We start from the raw sequence: 17,500 nt of genomic DNA on the forward strand, positions 1-17,500 counted from the left end.
AATGGTGACATCCAAGGAAATGGATGCTGCCCACCATCAGATACAGTTTGCAGCCACATCATGTATTTCATTTTTTTCACTCAGTCTGACTACTTTCTTTCCTTTTTATACAGATGAGAACCAAGGAGACGCTGGCTCCAAAAAAACAGTATGTATCTTTGTTTCAAAGCTCTATCTAAGTGTATCTAGTAATTTAAATTCCATCAGTTTCCCTGGGGTCATCATGAGTTGTTAGTCTAATGAGGCGAGAAGGAACAGCAGAGGGCAGCAAAATCTCCTTAAAAGCAGAGCCATATATTACACCAGGGATGTCAAACTCAGGCCCGGGGGCCAAATCTGGCCCGCGGAGACGTTTTATTTGGCCCGCGAGATCATTTCAAATCTGTATTACAGTTGGCCCACATGCACCATTAAGGTATAGTGTTACAAGACTTGAACATGAAATATGATGTCACCGGATGTGCAGACACATTTGAACTACCATACGTACATGATGGGAAAGAGTGTGTTTGAATTTTAACTATGAGTATGAAGCGCATGTACGCACAATTTTAGTGAATGACAAAAAGACCAACAAAGGACGGCGTCTGCGCCTTGAACTTAATGCTCGTGTATTGCTTGGTGCGAGCACTCCCAAAAAAGTAGTAATCACTCAAAATAATGGAAAAAGGAGGCGCACACAAGACTTGTGTGAAAAAGTGTATTGAAGCCGAAAATATACAACAGAAGTCTAAGGATTAACTGGAGAGACAGACGTTTCGGAGCTAGTCCATTTTCAATGTTGAGTTCGGCCCGCGACTTCGTTGAAGATTCTTATTTTGGCACCTCGGTCAATTTGAGTTTGACACCCCTGTATTATACTAAGAGAGTCTGGCCAACTCGAATCATGGACGTCATGTTCGCTCCCCACTGTGAGGATTCTACAGTGTAACCCTATGGGCAGCATACCGTCAAAATCGCTGGATTTAAAATACAAATAAGGCTTCATAGACCATCAAACTTGGGTTGTAGTATTATCAAGATCCCAACATATGAAAACAAACGTTAACAAATTTGTACGTAGAAGAGGTTTGCTTAAAAGAGGGTTTTGTCAGCATAGTTTTGATGTGCTCAGCAGTGCATTCAAGCGTTACTTCCGCGTTGTTGTTGCCTAGGTAGGGCCAACGTCAAAGTCGATATTTCAGTAATCAGTGGTGTAGTCTACGTAGAACGCGGGTATACGGAGTATACCCACATCTAAATTTCAAGGATTTCAGTATGCCCACTTCAAATTGATTGACCCATTGTTTTGAATAGCACAAATATATACAGTATACCCACTACAAAAAATGCTCAAATATACAGTATACCCACTTCAAAAAAGTAGACTACACCGCTGTCAGTAATGTACAGAAATAATATTCACAACAATGGTCAAGTTCATGTACAGGGACCCTGGTGATACTTGCAGCAAAGTTTCACGTTGTGTCGAGATTTAGTAGTCTAAAAATAACAATGTGCTCAGCAGTGCATAAACGTGATTGCAGACAGTAGAACTGTAGGATGAGTCTGGATGCTCGTAGGATGAGTCTGGATGCTCATAGGATGAGACTGGACGTGAGTTTAAATCGCAGGGGGAAAGGACCTTATTAGCGCGACAGAAATAATAACTTAGTGGGCAAAGTTATGTTTTCACGGTATAGCATAGTTACAGGTGGCAATTAAGATTTGACAAGCTAATTTCAAGTCATGACAGAAACGTAACTTCATTCGTTTTCAAAGTGCGGACAGGAGTTTTTGAGAGCATGCCATCATCATGACTATTTCTTTCAAAAGTAATTGTTAACAAATATCGAAGGGGAAAAAATACATTTACCTCACACAACACGGAGAAATCTGCTGCTTTCCAGTTATTAATTCTGATCTTTATATTCCATAAAGTGGAGTTTATATCTGTGTATGTCCCAAATTCTTGTTTCTGTCACGAGTTAAACGATGTTGTTTTTTTCTCCTGACCGGTCCTGCACTACAGCCATATGCACAACAGTTTGTCATAATAATAATGTAATAATATTATAGTGAAGCGTTATTTTTTATATCTGATAATGCTCATTAATGGGAGCGTGGGGAGCGAACATGGCGTCCATAAAACATGTGACCAGCCCAGAACCAATCAAAATAGCGGGATAGCTTGAACGTTCAAACCCATAGTTGGCCAGACTCTCTTAATATACGGCTCTGCTTAAAAGTAAGACCAGGCACCTTCCAAAGCTTGAATCGAGTTGGAGAGGGAGGTGTTACATAGAGGAGGGATGTGTTACTGTATACGTATATCTCCTTTCAATTAGCCGGTGTAAATCTGGCTAATGGACAGAGGCCTCATAAATGCATGAATTGTTGTGTTATAGTCTACTTTCACTGACAATGTTGTAGAGGTGCCTCAACTCTCTGGTAACTCTCATTTGTGAGTTCAGCTCAAGAGGTCACCCCTTGTGTAGTATATTGTATTGTTCAATCATCAGGTCTTCTAAGACCCACAAACACACTTCACGTTATGTATATTGTAGTTGAACTTTGTTAAAAATAAGACTTGTCCATTTTTCCTGAGTTTAGCTCAAGCTCACCGAAGGTTCCATGACTCACCTGATAGAGAAGGCCTCCGCCCCCAAGCAATCCGCCCCTGTAGCGGCCCAGGTCACCCCTGGCACCCCCATAGCTCCAGCGCCAGTTGCCCCGGCCCGCACTAGCCCAGTCCAGAAGACAAGTACTGGGGCAGTAGAATCAACACCACCACCACCACCGCCACCACAGTCAGCTTCACAGGGGGACAAGATGGCTGCCGATGCACCTGTTGGAGAGGTGGGGAAACACGCCAAGAAGGAGTATGGATATATTGTTACTAATCAGAGGTATGCCGTGCATATGGGACTGTGTCTGGCAGTGTGTGTGTGTGTGTGTGTGTGTGTGTGGGGCTGTGTGTGTGTGTGTGTGTGTGTGTGTGTGTGTGTGTGTGTGTGTGTGTGTGTGTGTGTGTGTGTGTGTGTGTGTGTGTGTGTGTGTGTGTGTGTGTGTGTGTGTGTGTGTGTGTGTGCATGCATGTGCATATGTGTGAATTTGTGGGGTGCTGCGTTCCTCAGCTTTGTGTAGGTTGTGTGTGTGTGTGTTCGTCTTTCTAGGATTATGTGTGTCTGTTTACGTATATAGATTAAGGTTTACTTGTGAAAAGAAAAATCATCTACGTATCTTCTTGTCTTTAAATGTTTGTGAAGCATGATGTCTCTCTCTTTTCTAGTTATAAGGGGCTGGTTACACGTGTGTGGATATTTGTTTATTTGCAAACAGGAAATGTAGACAAAAATAAATTGTGACAGGTGCGTTTTAGCCCTCCTATTATGGGATGCTTGTAGCCCCTTAACCCATTTTGTCCTAAGCCCTTTTTGGAAAGGGTGCCCTCTGCCTATTAAACCTTAAAGTGGTAGTTCGCTATTTTAGACATTAGGTGTGTGACTTCTGGGGTGAAGTAGAGATGTTCTCATCACAATTTTGACATTTGGTGCTGAACGGAGCATTTGGGTATCCAAGACTGCAGCCCCCCCACCTTTACATTGACTCCAATAGAGCACTCAAGCAATCGATTATAAAATGGCATTAAACTTTTGTTTGAGAAGACATGGAACTCACCGTGTGGTCAGTGGTAGACAGCGATAAATTGACCCGAAAATTGCAGCGAAATATGCCTTCTAACTGTTGTTTAGCATTTGGCGGACCTATTTTTCCCCAGACGCCGTTGAATAGCAGTAGACACCCAGCCAGTAGGTAGCGATAGTGTGTTGTTTATGTAGACATCAAGGAGCGAGGTAGAACGGCTATCTTTGAGCGGGACTGGCTAAAAAAACTACAGCTTGCATACAAACCATAGATAGTAACGTAAACAAACGCACCCCCATTTCCGGTCGCGCAGAGTAATACTAGTCAAACCAATACAATCAATGAAGACGGACAATAATGAATATATCTTCTCTGGAAGCGTATTTCGCGGTGATTTTCGAGCCAACGTATCGCTGCCCACCTCTGACCACTCGGTGAGTTTCATGTCTCTGCAAACGAAAGTTTAATGCCATTTTATGATTGATTGCTTGAGTGCTTCATTGGAGTCAATGTAAAGGTGGGGGGGCTGCAGTCTTGAATACCCAAATGCTCCGTTCAGCACCAAATGTCAAAATTGTGATGAGAACATCTCTACTTCACCCCAGAAGTCACACAAACAAGGCTTAATGTCTAAAATAGCGAACTACCACTTTAAATATCTCAGCCTCCGAAGCAGATTCAAACATGAAATGAGTTACATTTAAAAGCTAGGACGTTTTGCCTTAAAATGTGAATGCAGCTCTAAGTTACCCACATCTTTAATAACACAGCTCAAATCTCAAGAACCCGAATGCAGCGTATATGTGTCTCCAGGACACAATGGGTTAATGCACGCCGTACCACCAGTGGCACGCTGTAATAGACATTGAATGTTAACTAATATAAAACTACACTACTATGACAGTGCATGAGGCCTTTAGTAATACATTACGACATGCCATTCTGGTAACAGCTCATTTATAACGCCGTGTCTTAAGGGATTAAAACCAGAATTTTGGAATGCACATTCTAAAACTCATTTTACATGTTAACTAGAGGCCAAAACCAATGCATTTTCAAAAATATCCACATACATGTAAACAGCTTCTTAACTGAATTCAATATGTTAAAGATTAGTTGTACAGTACATTTTCATTCTTCTCTGTATGCAAAGCTACTGAATGTTAGCATGGGCTTGTGTTTGTGTTTGTGTATGTGTGTGTGTGTGTGTGTGTGTGTGTGTGTGTGTGTGTGTGTGTGTGTGTGTGTGTGTGTGTGTGTGTGTGTGTGCTTGTGTGATCATCCTGACATATGTCTATACGTGTGTCCTTGGCTTGCATATATGTTTGTGATTTCGTAAATGTCCGTGCAATGTCTTTGTGTGTGTGTGCTTGTGCATGTGTGTGTATGCTTGTACTGTATGCGAGTGTGTGTGTGTATGTGTGTGTGTGTGTGTGTGTGTGTGTGTGTGTGTGTGTGTGTGTGTGTGTGTGTGTGTGTGTGTGTGTGTGTGTGTGTGTTTGTGAATGGGTGAATGCCTGTGTGTTTCTCTGCAGTCCCCTCAGTCTATATGACGGGGTTCACCTGCTGGAGACTCTGGCATGGAGGATCCACCTCACCACCTCCTCCTTCATCAACATCAGGTATTGTACGCCCCCTGCTGGCCAGGCCAGCAAAGCGCAGACACAACCAGGCTGTCCTAGCCTGGGGTGCGTTTCTCGACAGTGTCGCTGCTAACCAAGGCTTTGAACCGTTATTTTTTTCTCAACGTTCCGTTCCGAACAGAAACGGAATTATAACGTTTCTGGTTATGAGTTCCACCAATAAATTGACGTTCCCGAACCGGTTAGAACAAAACAATATTGTTCCCGGAGCGGTTAATTTCGTTCCTGTCAGCTGATTACTCCCCATAGGCCTAACTGACGTTAATTAACCAAGAAAGACAGAAGTGCAAATGAGTCAGCCTACATTCCAAACTGTTTATTCAAGCGGATGAAAACAATATCCTCCAGAATTTTGTCATTCAGGGACAACCTAAGCAGAGAAGCGGAGAATAAACCTCAACGATGAAAACTCAATGACTCAATGACTGGGTCACGGGAAGCACTATGATGGACATTGTGAGTTTGTGCATATTTGAAGCGACCATGGATGCCCAATAACGTAGAACATTCTCGGGTCGCTTTACACACGCTTCTCTGCAATGTCTCACAATGATGCAATGGAAACTCTGCCCTTTTGTATGACAGTGGTTTCTCTTATTTAAGATGTGGAGTGGAGACTTTGTAATTCACAGCTCTCTGTCCATTCAGTCAAAGAATGTCTGATGTCACACAGGACGTGAACCTCAGCCGTCATGGTAACGTGCCCAGGAAAATAATAAGGCCTACTAATAACCTAATAAGGTTTGTTTGAGGAACGGTATTAACTGGTATTAACCGGTTGCAATTATTTTTCAATAAGTGTTCCTTTTCCAGAACATAAAAAAAAAATGTTTCCGGTTTCATTTCTGTTCCCTGTAAAATACAAAAAGTTCCCGGTCTTCGTTTTCGTTCCTTCAACCGGTTCAAAGCCCTGCTGCTAACTAAGTTAGCAACTTACTTAGTTGCAATGCATTTTCCCATTGGCAACTTACTAAGTTGCTAACTGGCTAGCAACGATGCTTTTGAGAAACGGGGTCCAGGTTCCTTCCAGACCTCTTTGTGTGTGTAGCTCTGTAGCTCTGGAGCTGCACGGAACTACAGGTCATCGGGTAAGAGCCAGGCAAAGGCTGATCTACTATGTAAGGAAAAGCCCAACTGGGAAACTCCAACTCCCATTGTTATTGTGACACATCACTCCAAAGCACACAAGTGCACACTGCACACAATGAAAATTGAATTGCATTAATGCCTCACCCGTGCAAGGGGGCAGCCCTCAATTGTGTCCGAAAGGGAGCAGTGCGGCGGGACGGTACAATGCTCAGGGTACCTCAGTCATGGAGGAGGATGGGTTGCCAGATGTGTCTGGTCATGTCCAGGATGAACAAAGGAAAAACATGCACATCCGTCTAAAAAAAATGGGGTGCAGGACTAGCAAAGTCACATGAAATCTGGAAATAAAGTCTGCGACACCAAGCTCCTGTTTCCTTTTTTAAAAGATGTGATGTTTCGGGCGGAAAAATAAAGTCCGCGACACCAACTTCGCGTTTCTCTTATTTAATATGTGACATTTCGGGCAGCATGCCCTTCATCACACAAGACTGACTGAATTTTTTTTTTTCAAAAACCGCCTGGAGGCACTACATACCGCCAAATTTGTATTGATTTCCATAAATCTACTACAGAAATGACCCCGCCCAATGCTCGTTTTTGACTCTTTTTTTTTACCGCAGAAGCCAAACCTAAACAGCCCAATTGGGTGGGAAACGGCTCGATCTGGCAACACTGCCTACTGTGGCCTGGCTATCTCAAGACTATATCACAAGTGAGAATATCACAAGTGAGGTATGGGAATCACCTGTTCCTTTTTTGTGGGGAAGGGCAATCTAGACTATTTCAAATACTATCTTCAAATACTTTCTAAATACTATCAAATACTAGCTTGATGGTAAGCTGGTTTTGAATCTGGTGTCGACATAGTAGATCAGTAAAAAAAAAAACTTCAATACTAAACAAACTTTTTCAAACCACAATCTTTGTCTAATAATAGATCTTATTCTCCCTCCCCATTCTGTATTTGCGTCCCCAAAGATTTCAGCGAGATGTTTCCATGCCTGTCCTTCAAATTGAAACAAGTGCACAACGCGGCATGGGAATACTCAGGCTAACAGGTTATGTTTTACAAATGAAGAGTTCAGATGCAAAACCCCCTAACTCCATTTCTGAAGACCTGCACTTCTATATTTTTAGAGAACCCCATTGTGGGTTTGGTTTACATTCATGTACTTGATAATACATGTAAATAGTTATATTACATAAATAAAATGAAAAAATATGCAATTTTTATAGCTTTGTATTAAATAAAAATGAATTAGGATTATTTTCTGAAATGGCACTTAGGGGGTTTTGCATCTGAACTCTTCAAATACAAATCTTATAACTATTGAACATTCCTAAAACAGCCATGCAATGCCCTGGCCTGGTCTGACACAGGCCCAGCCCACATCTAGTCCAGTGATCCGGGTCTAGTCCACCTCCAGTCCAGTGATCTGGGTCTAGTCCACCTCCAGTCCAGTGATCTGGGTCTAGTCCACCTCCAGTCCAGTGATCTGGGTCTAGTCCACCTCCAGTCCAGTGATCTGGGTCTAGTCCACCTCCAGTCCAGTGATCCAGTCCAGCCTTTACAGCTGCCAGGGTCAGGAGAAAGTCCTGACATAAGCCCTCTCTCCCTCTCCGTCTACACACACACACACACACACACACACACACACACACACACACACACACACACACACACACACACACACAGACACACATTCACATACACACACAAACACACCATAGCACATCCAGAAAGATACACAGACAGTAGCTTGGCACGGGCATGTGCACACACACACACACACACACACACACACACACACACACACACACACACACACACACACACACACACACACACACACACACACACACACACACACACACACACACACACACACCATAGCACATCCAGAAAGATACACAGACAGTAGCTTGGCACGGGCATGTGCACACACACACACACACACACACACACACACACACACACACACACACACACACACACACACACACACACACACGCACGCACGCACGCACGCACACACACTCAGGACATCCTGATGGGGCAGTGCTATAGATGCAATCACAGAGCCTTTCAGACGTGATACACTCAGACAGGCTTACAGCTCTCAGCACGCTTCACTGTGGATATTTACAAGGCCTCAGGGAGACTTAAGGACACACACACACACACACACACACACACACACACACACACACACACACACACACACACACACACACACACACTCAACAACACAACCAGAGATTCCAACACACACACACACACACACACACACACACACATACACACACACACACACACACACACACACACACACACACACACACACACACACACACACACACACACACACACACACACACACACACACACACACACATATTCTCCTTCAATGACTCCTCATATTTTTTTTCACGACTGTATTTTTCTACACAATGTTTGGGTGTCCAAATATTGTTTATTTTTGGTTGATGTTGTAGCTGCCCAGTGCATGTTGTTTGCACACCATGCACATTTCAGCAGTATGCACCAACCAGCATGCAACATGCAAGCTCAAAACTACACGCAGAATGAAAGACACCCATCACCGTTTGATCTTCTCAGTCAGACAAGATCAATAGAGATGGGCCAGCATTTCCTGGATCTGATAACCTAATCTGATGACTATATCCGCCAAATGCACGCTGACCTGTTTGCGTTTGTGTGTTTGGCACGCAGGGGTGTAGCTAGCAGCAAATTGTGGGGTGATAAGCTATCCAGTGCCCACCCCTCCCCTTACTCTTCATTCAACGCCTCCTCTGCCTCTTTCTGCCCCCCCTCCGGTTCTTGTACAATGTCTCTGTCTTCACTGCTTATAGCCATATGAGGTTTTTTTGTTCTATGCCTTGATATTGTAATGTTTGCAATGTGGAGCTATGGAATCTTTTTTTCTCCTCATCCTTACCCAATGTTGTCTAACACTTGTCTAAAACCAAGATTTGTGAAGGTGGATGCGCGCAGTGCGCAGCGTCCCAGGTGTACTAAACTTTGTATTAGTTTTTGCTGCTACTAAGTATTGTACCCGAAACACAATTTCGTTGCCTTTTTGACAATGACAATAAACTCTTGATTGATTGATTGATTGATTGATTGGGCCCTGTGCACAATCAGCTCCAATTGACCCCTCCAGACGTATTTTTACATGAATCAGACACTGTGGGGCTCCTATGTGCACTACATGGGGCCCTGGTGATTCAGTCACACTTTGCCCCCCCTGTACAACACCCCTGGTGCCACACTACTGAACCGCATGTGGTTTTACTCTTTCCTTGACCTTTCATGCATCGTGGCTCATGAGAACAGCAGGTGGTTCCGGTCTTTCTGACCATGCATTGGTATGTGTTCCACAAGGGCACACCTTAGAACCTTGGATGGAGGTGAAAGCGAAACTCCACCTCTCATTGTCATTGTGACACAGCACATAAGTGCACACTGCACACAACGAAATTGCATGAATGCCTCACCCGTGCAAGGGGGCAGCCCCCAATGGCGCCCCCAAAGGGAGCAGTGTGGCGGGACGGTACCATGCCGGTCAGTGTTCCACACTGCAGTACTAGTCTTAGAACCTCGAATGGTTTGGTCCCGCCGTGGCTCCACTGGCTGGGCACTGGACTGCTATGCTGGCAACCCGGGTTCGAATCCGGCCCGGGTCATTTGCCGATCCTTCCCCATCTCTCTCTACCCACTTCCTGTCTCTTCTCCACTGTCCTTTCTCAAAATTCAAAAATATATATATTAAAAAGAAGAAAAAAAGAACCTTGGCTGTTTATTATAGTATATCCCACCTTGACCCATTGTCTGTAAATCCTCTTCTTGGTTCCTGGTTCTTGTGGTGAGGTGGAATCCCCTCTGTGTCTGTCCCAGCCTACAACTCCCACAATCCATTTCACTTGTCACGGAGGAGGTCATGTATGAGTGTTGAGATGACTGCACAAAGGCAAAAACATACACGGCATACACAGTGAATCTTTAATAGTTTACAAATGTTGATAGTGCATGGCTTGTTGTGTAGATTATGTATGGTGCATCTAGTGTGTGATTTATGATATTGATCATGACCGCTTGGCCACACACCTCACAGTCATATATTGTCTTTTCATAATCCTTTCTCATTTTGTACTCTCTAATTCTTTTAAACCTTCTAAGCTTCTTTCCTCTCCTCTCCTCTCCTCTTCTCTCCTCTCCTCTCCTCTCCTCTCCTCTCCTCTCCTCTCCTCTCCTCTCTTGCTTTTTCTTCTCTTCTCTTCTCGTCTCTTCTCTTCTCTTCTCTTCTCTTCTCTTCTCTTCTCTTCTCTTCTCTTCTCTTCTCTTCTCTTCTCTTCTCTTCTCTTCTCCCTAGTTTTCTCCCCACTTCTCCAGCCTGAGTGTGCCTGCCAATACAAAGCATGGTACCACTTAACCATAGAAACCTCTGAAATCACGACGATTTACTGTAGCCTACTCTCTAAAATGGTTTACTACTGTTACAGTAAAGAATAGTTCAAACCATTGTGAAACTAGTGAAGATTTACTGCTGTTGCTGTTATTCCTTTCTGTGTTTATGCCCTGATCTACTGTGGCCTGATGTGTAAACGTGTGTGTGTGCCTGTGTGTGTGTGTGTGTGTGTGTGTGTGTGTGTGTGTGTGTGTGTGTGTGTGTGTGTGTGTGTGTGTGTGTGTGTGTGTGCGTGCGTGCGTGCGTGTGTGTACGCTGCATGCCTTTTGTTACACCATTTGTGTCTGTGTGTGTGTGCGCGCACGTGTGTGTGTGCCGCCATTTGTGTGTGTGTGCTTGCGTGCGTGTGTTTTTGTATGAATAAACTGGATGAACTCTAACTCTCAGCTGTGTGTATGTGTGCTGCCTGCCAGTGCGACCTCTCATACAAAAACATGCAACACCAACAACTACAGGCAAGACAGGCCACCAGACAGACAGAAAGGCCACCAGACAGACAGACAGACAGACAGACAGACAGACGGACAGACGAACAAAACAAATAGCTACAAAAGCACTATGCCTACAGATAGACTAACACACATAGAGGTATGTCCGCTCACTCACATACACACAGGGGCGCGCACACACAAACACATGCACACACCCACAAACACGCGCACACACACACACACACACACACACACCCACAAACACGTGCACACACACACGAGTGCGCACGCGCGCGCGCACACACACACACACACACACACAGACACACACACAAACACTCACAGATGATGGTTGATGGTTTTCCCTTCTGCAGTGTGGTGGGTCCAGCGCTGACCTTCCGCTTGCGACCCAATGACCAGAACCTCACGGCACAGGACGTCTCTGACAAAGCAGGTGAGATGCTTGTTGCTAGGGTGAGCTAGGGTTACTGAGGTTAGTATTGTAAGCCATTGCCATGGTGACCAAGTAAGCCCCTATTGCTATGGCCCCTACTGTCGGTTCATCACTGTATTACAGTTTTTCTCGATTGCCTCCACACAAGTTCTGGTACTTCACACACAATTCTCGGAACATCTCACCCATTTCCCAACTCCCCTAACCAATGTTACTGAACACTAAACACAATTCCTACTTAACACTCAAATTCCAGTTTTAAAACACACTCTTTTCACACCATTACACACAATTCTCTGGATTACACTCAATTTTCATAAAGAAAAACACTGGGTTTCTCATGGAACACACTGTCATTCACAACACTACAATCAACTGCAACTATGTTCACTTCCTCATCACATGGGCAAACTCTCTTCATACCGGTTTACAATCTGAAATCATCACCCCATAAGGACACACATTGCATGTCATATTGATGAAAAATGAGTGGATGCAAGGAGAAAACACATTTGTTTAGTTTTTGAACTCAAAAATATGTTATAAAAGACATAACTTTCATGTGGTTACCCAATATTTTACAATACATTAGTGCAATTTTTAAATATTTTTACTTACTGTAAAAATATGTAAAATATATACACGTCTGTGTACTCCGAGTCTAAAAACAATATTTCAGTATTTTACTACAGAAAAATACCCTCTTTAGTAAGTAGAACACTGAAGAAAATAAGTTTCTACTGTGTTTCAAGTTGAGTAGGCCTATAGAGTTTTTTTCATAGCAATAGGCTATACAGTAATGTAATGTTTTTTTTGTACTGCCAAATAGGCAGTGGGGTTTATCTTTGTATTATTTTTGTGAAAAAGACATAAAAAATCTTTCTGTTTCTGTTTCTGTGTTGTGGGAATGAAGTTTTTCCAACTTATGTCACAGTATCCATGCAATCCAGAACAAAAAAAGCCCAAGTTACTGGGAGAAATTAGTTTTACCCTGTGCCCAACAGTGTTTTAATGGGTCTGCAAATGTGTATTGTAGTGACTGTCTGTGTGTGTCATTTGACGACAAAATGAGGTTTTTAGAAGAGAGTACATTGTTTTGAGACAAGACGTGCATTTTTCAGAGGTAGTGAAGAGTTTGGCCCGTTGTGTGTGAGGTTTGGAGATTTGTGTGTAGAGTTTTGAGAATTCGAAGACCGATTCCGAAAATTGTGTGTAGGCAATCGAGAAAAACTGTAACTATGGTAATTTTGTAGTCGTGGCTGGATTGATTGGCCATAATGTCTAATAGGGCTGGGCGGTTCTGGAAAAAATGTGTATCACAGTTTTCTTGATGAAAATTGATATCACGGTTCTCTACGCATTTTTTTTATAAGCGGCGATTTCCCCCCACATCTCAATGTTTCTGAAGAAAAGACTGAAATTTAATTTAAAAATGAGATAAAATCCTGAATTTAAATTAATCTCCATTTCAATTTTAATCACTTTTTTGGAATAAAAACAAAAAAAAAAACCTTCTCTCATCAAAAAGTGAACCTTGTGTAGGTGAAACCGTTATCACGTTTTTTTAACGGTATACCGCCCAGCCATAATGTGTAACTAACTGTGCCACTTGGGGCTCAAACTCACCACCTACCATTTGACGCTCCAGTTTGGGCATGGGAGGCACAACACAATACCACTGAGCGAAAGGACCAGTCCGATAGCTCAGCGCTACCGATACTGTATGAAGCTTCGGGTGGGAGGTTTACTAACATTCCACGACGCCACACTCTGCAAATTGGCCTCCATTACACTCACCCCCCTAAACCTCGCTCCCATCCGGGTTACGGCACCAGTGTAACTGAGGTGTTTCCTGCACAGTTCACCACTCAGGGCTCGAACTCGCCACCTACCAGTCAATGCTCCGATTTGGTCTCCGTTATGGCATACAGGGCATTTGCCTGGTCGACTGTGATTGAGGACTTTTGTCCTGACCATATTCTCAAAGGCATCAGTGAGCCTCCCGCAGCTGCAGCAGGCCTATCCAAAACAGATATAGGCTACAGTAATTAAAGCATTTTGGTGGTTGTCAATATAGGTCAAATTTGATGACTAAAAATGTTGCCACATGCTTCATTGTCTCTGGGGGGAGTGTTACAGATTCTAAGGGCCCGACAGCACTGACAGGGCCCCTGGAAGGATGTTGATAACATAATTTGTCATTTTGGGGGCCCAAAATGTGAATCCTTATTGAGGCCCAACATTTTTGGCTTCATCAGGTTTACTCTCTCTGACATATTTTATAATGACATGGTGAGTCTGCCAAGATCAAAGGTTGGATTTGCACAGAAAATACATAACGTAGCTTTGCATGTGCCTGTTTGCGATCATCTGAACAATATGTAGCCTACAGTAGGCCAACGGTAGCCTAGAACTACTTGTCAGAACAAGGATCTTCAAACTTGGACATAGCCTAAGTTTGAACTTACACTTTGCTTTCCAACTAAAATGTACCTTTGCTTGGTTTGGTAGTGGCTGAGAAGACTTTTCTGGAGTCAGAGACAGGTCTGAAGATACTGCAGTCTGGCATTGGGGAGGTAGGTCAGTCACACACATTTCGCATGGTGTGTGTGTGTGTGTGTGTGTGTGTGTGTGTGTGTGTGTGTGTGTGTGTGTGTGTGTGTGTGTGTGTGTGTGTGTGTGTGTGTGTGTGTGTGTGTGTGTGTGTGTGTGTCTGTGTCTGTGTCTGTGTGTGTGTGCGTGTAACTAGTTTGATGCTGGAGAAACAGGTCACACTCCAGTTGTTAGGGATCAGGAGGAAGGGAGAGCGAGAGAGAGACAGAGAGAGAGAGACAGAGAGAGACAGAGAGAGAGACTGAAGAAGAAGAAGAAGAAGAAGAAGAAGAAGAAGAAGAAGAAGAAGAAGAAGAAGAAGAAGAAGAAGAAGAAGAAGAAGAAGAAGAAGAAACGCACATAGGCTACAAACTGAAAATCTGCGCATTTGGTGCCCATTCTTTTGAATTTAATCCAAAGAGACTGTGAATGCAGCGAGAGTGACGCGGCTCCGTCTCCGTGTTTATGCCGCTCTCTCCCGGATCTCTGGCCATCAAAGACCCCCCACCGGCAACATGTGCTGCCGTTGCCATGGAAACGACATCTGGGGTGACAAAACTGTTCAGCGCGCTCACGCGTGCGAACGCACCGGATCGAGGGAGCTGCGCGCGAGATATTCCGTCTGTCTCTTGTCCTTCGTCTTCTCCTTCGTTTTTCGGATCGCTTTCGACTTTAGGAGGGAGCGGACGCTTGGTTGGTCGGACCGAGCATGGCCGAATTAATGAGCTTTAACGTGTTGTTGCCAGCTCATTCTGGTCCAGGCATGCTCGCAAACATGGGGGTTAGCCAGATAGGGGCCCCAGTCCTGATGACGAGAAGAGAAAAGGGTGAGTTCCATTGCTGTGTCTCTGCTTTTCTCTGGGACTAAATCAAATGCAGGCCTTGACAGACATGTGGACTCGAAGTTAACACTTATTATCAGGCTACATCATTCAGCGCTAAGAATGCGCCTTTTTTATTCGTTATTCGTAGTGTGAATTTAGGCTGCCGCTAAAGAAAATAACATATTTGCACTTATCCATGTATTTACTGAGGAAATTCACATGTGACGTGCTCGAGGTTACAGGCTACGTGCTCATATGCGAGTAGACTAATCATAAACCTTGGTGCCTTGCGAGATCGATTTTGATAAATACCAAGCAATCCACAAGCCTCGCCAGGAACCGCAAGGTAATCCCCGCGTCTACGCCGCATATCGGTCAGTTCCAGTAGACAGTGATGTCAGGTGAGGCGGTTGCCTAGGTAACCGCGGTCAATGCAGTGAGAAAAAATGATGGAGAATGATGCAATGCCTACGCGATGCACTGTAAATTATTGTTATTTATAATGGGAGTATGTGTGTGCGTTCTTGGTTGTCATAATGCCCAATGCACTATACGTGTATTTACGCAAAAAAAACCCAAAACCATACATCAATCTGTAATAGGCTACAGATGTTATTTCATTTTAATTATGAGCAAGGCAGGGCTATCATTGAAATAGCCTTAAAGATCCTCAGTGTTAGGCCTACCCCAAACGAGTGAGTGTTCTCTTTGATTGGCAAGCTACGGCAAGCATTTGGTGCTGGAAGCACACCTGTTCTATATGCGTAATTCAAGTAAAATGTTTTTCCTAACTGTTATTCCTGTCAGTGATCTCCTTATAGGCTACTCAGTCAGATGTTGTTTGGACTACATGAAAATGAATAACTATCCTTCTGCCCCTTTCCCGGAGGCCTGTTTTATACTGCAATGCTTTAATATATGATATATATGATATATTATATTAATACAGTATATGATATACATGTAAAATATATGTGTATATAAAATCCTCCTCCTTTAGGCATCGTGGCCTTTATTTCGACAGGACAGTCAAAGGTGGAGACAGGAAATGAGAAGGAGCAAGAGACAGGGAAAGATTGGGACATGATGACCCAGGCTAGTCTCGAACCCGGGTCCCCATGGGAGAGCAAGCCCGTTCAAGGTCAAGGCCTTAGTGCACACTGCACCACAGCGCCCTACCCGGTCCTCCTGTTTTTGCCTGTGGGTTATGCAATGTCTGATCTTCTGCTGTGCTCTGGGTGTAACACTGTACTCTATATATGGTGAATTCAGGTAAATTGGGCCACTTTGGGCTTATATGTAAAAAAAAAAAAGTGGCCCAATTTACCTGAATTCACCCCTACTAGGTGTGTTTGTGTGTGTGTGTGTCTCTTCCATACCTGTTTCATACCCGTCTCCAATTTCCGCTGCCCTCCTCAGAAGAATGACGTGCATGCGTTGCCCGTGGCGACCCGGGTGCGCGAGGGCGCGCGCTGGGTGTCCCTGACGCTGGTGGGCGTGGCCTGTGTGGGTGGAATCCTGGTGGGGGCGTTAACCGTGGCATGCCTGCGGAACCATGCTCGCAATCTGGCCTCCGCCAAACTGGGCCTGGGACCCGAGGCCGGGGGAGTCACTCACTTCGAATACCAGGTTTGTGAATGTGTGTGAATGTGTGTGTGTGTGTGTGTGTGCGCGTGTTGGTGTCTGTGTCATAGGTGCCGGCTGGGCTCCATAATGAGGCTTTCTACCAGCACTCGTGCCAGTGCCCTTGGTTTGTGTGCGCCTGTTGGTGTGTGTTTGGATGAGCGTTTGTGTGCTTGAGAGGCCAAGCTGGAATAACACAAACGTGCATTTATGTAAAGCTTAGTAAAGAATGAGTCATAGGGGAGTTAAGAAGCGTATGCCTCTTTTCCACTCCCGGTTTTCGGGTAGGCCTACAACTCGACACAGTGAGACTCGGCCGCCACTTTTGGCTTTTCAAATAGGCACGACACAGCTCAATCGTAAAGCAAAAAGTGGCAGCCGAGTCACGCTGTGTCGAGCTGTAGGCCTACCAGAAAACCTGCAGTGGAAAAGAGGCATTAGTGTGTTTGTGAGTTTGTTTTTCTTCCATTCTGTTCCCCTCCTCTCCTTTTTCATCACTGTATACTCATCTCTGCTTTCCTCATTCTAATCATCTCTTCTTCTCCCCTCATCTTCTCCTCTCCTCTGCTCTGGTTGTCCTCTCCTCTCCTTCGTCTCTCCTCTCCTCTCCTTGCCACTAAACTCCTCTCCTCTCCTCTCCTTTACTTTCCTTTCCTTCCCTTCCTTTCCTCTCATCTCCTAATCATGTTCTCACCCCCCCCCTTTCTCCCCTTCCTCTCCTCTCCTC

The 17,500-nt window shown here is 44.3% G+C and overlaps 1 protein-coding gene across 1 annotated transcript in view; it reads left to right on the top strand.

Moving 5' to 3' along the window:
- The window catches only part of ptprnb (protein tyrosine phosphatase receptor type Nb), a 71,442-nt gene that overhangs the window by 36,928 nt on the left and 17,014 nt on the right, over positions 1 to 17,500 (top strand). Inside the window, exons 8-13 of the mRNA XM_063211886.1 lie at positions 2,454 to 2,473; positions 2,593 to 2,888; positions 5,163 to 5,249; positions 11,655 to 11,734; positions 14,246 to 14,310; positions 16,570 to 16,779. Coding sequence (XP_063067956.1) covers positions 2,454 to 2,473; positions 2,593 to 2,888; positions 5,163 to 5,249; positions 11,655 to 11,734; positions 14,246 to 14,310; positions 16,570 to 16,779 — 758 coding nt within the window. The remainder of the gene's footprint in view (positions 1 to 2,453; positions 2,474 to 2,592; positions 2,889 to 5,162; positions 5,250 to 11,654; positions 11,735 to 14,245; positions 14,311 to 16,569; positions 16,780 to 17,500) is intronic.

The sequence above is a fragment of the Engraulis encrasicolus genome, chromosome 12 (genome assembly GCF_034702125.1).
Source record: "Engraulis encrasicolus isolate BLACKSEA-1 chromosome 12, IST_EnEncr_1.0, whole genome shotgun sequence".
Lineage (NCBI taxonomy): Eukaryota > Metazoa > Chordata > Actinopteri > Clupeiformes > Engraulidae > Engraulis > Engraulis encrasicolus.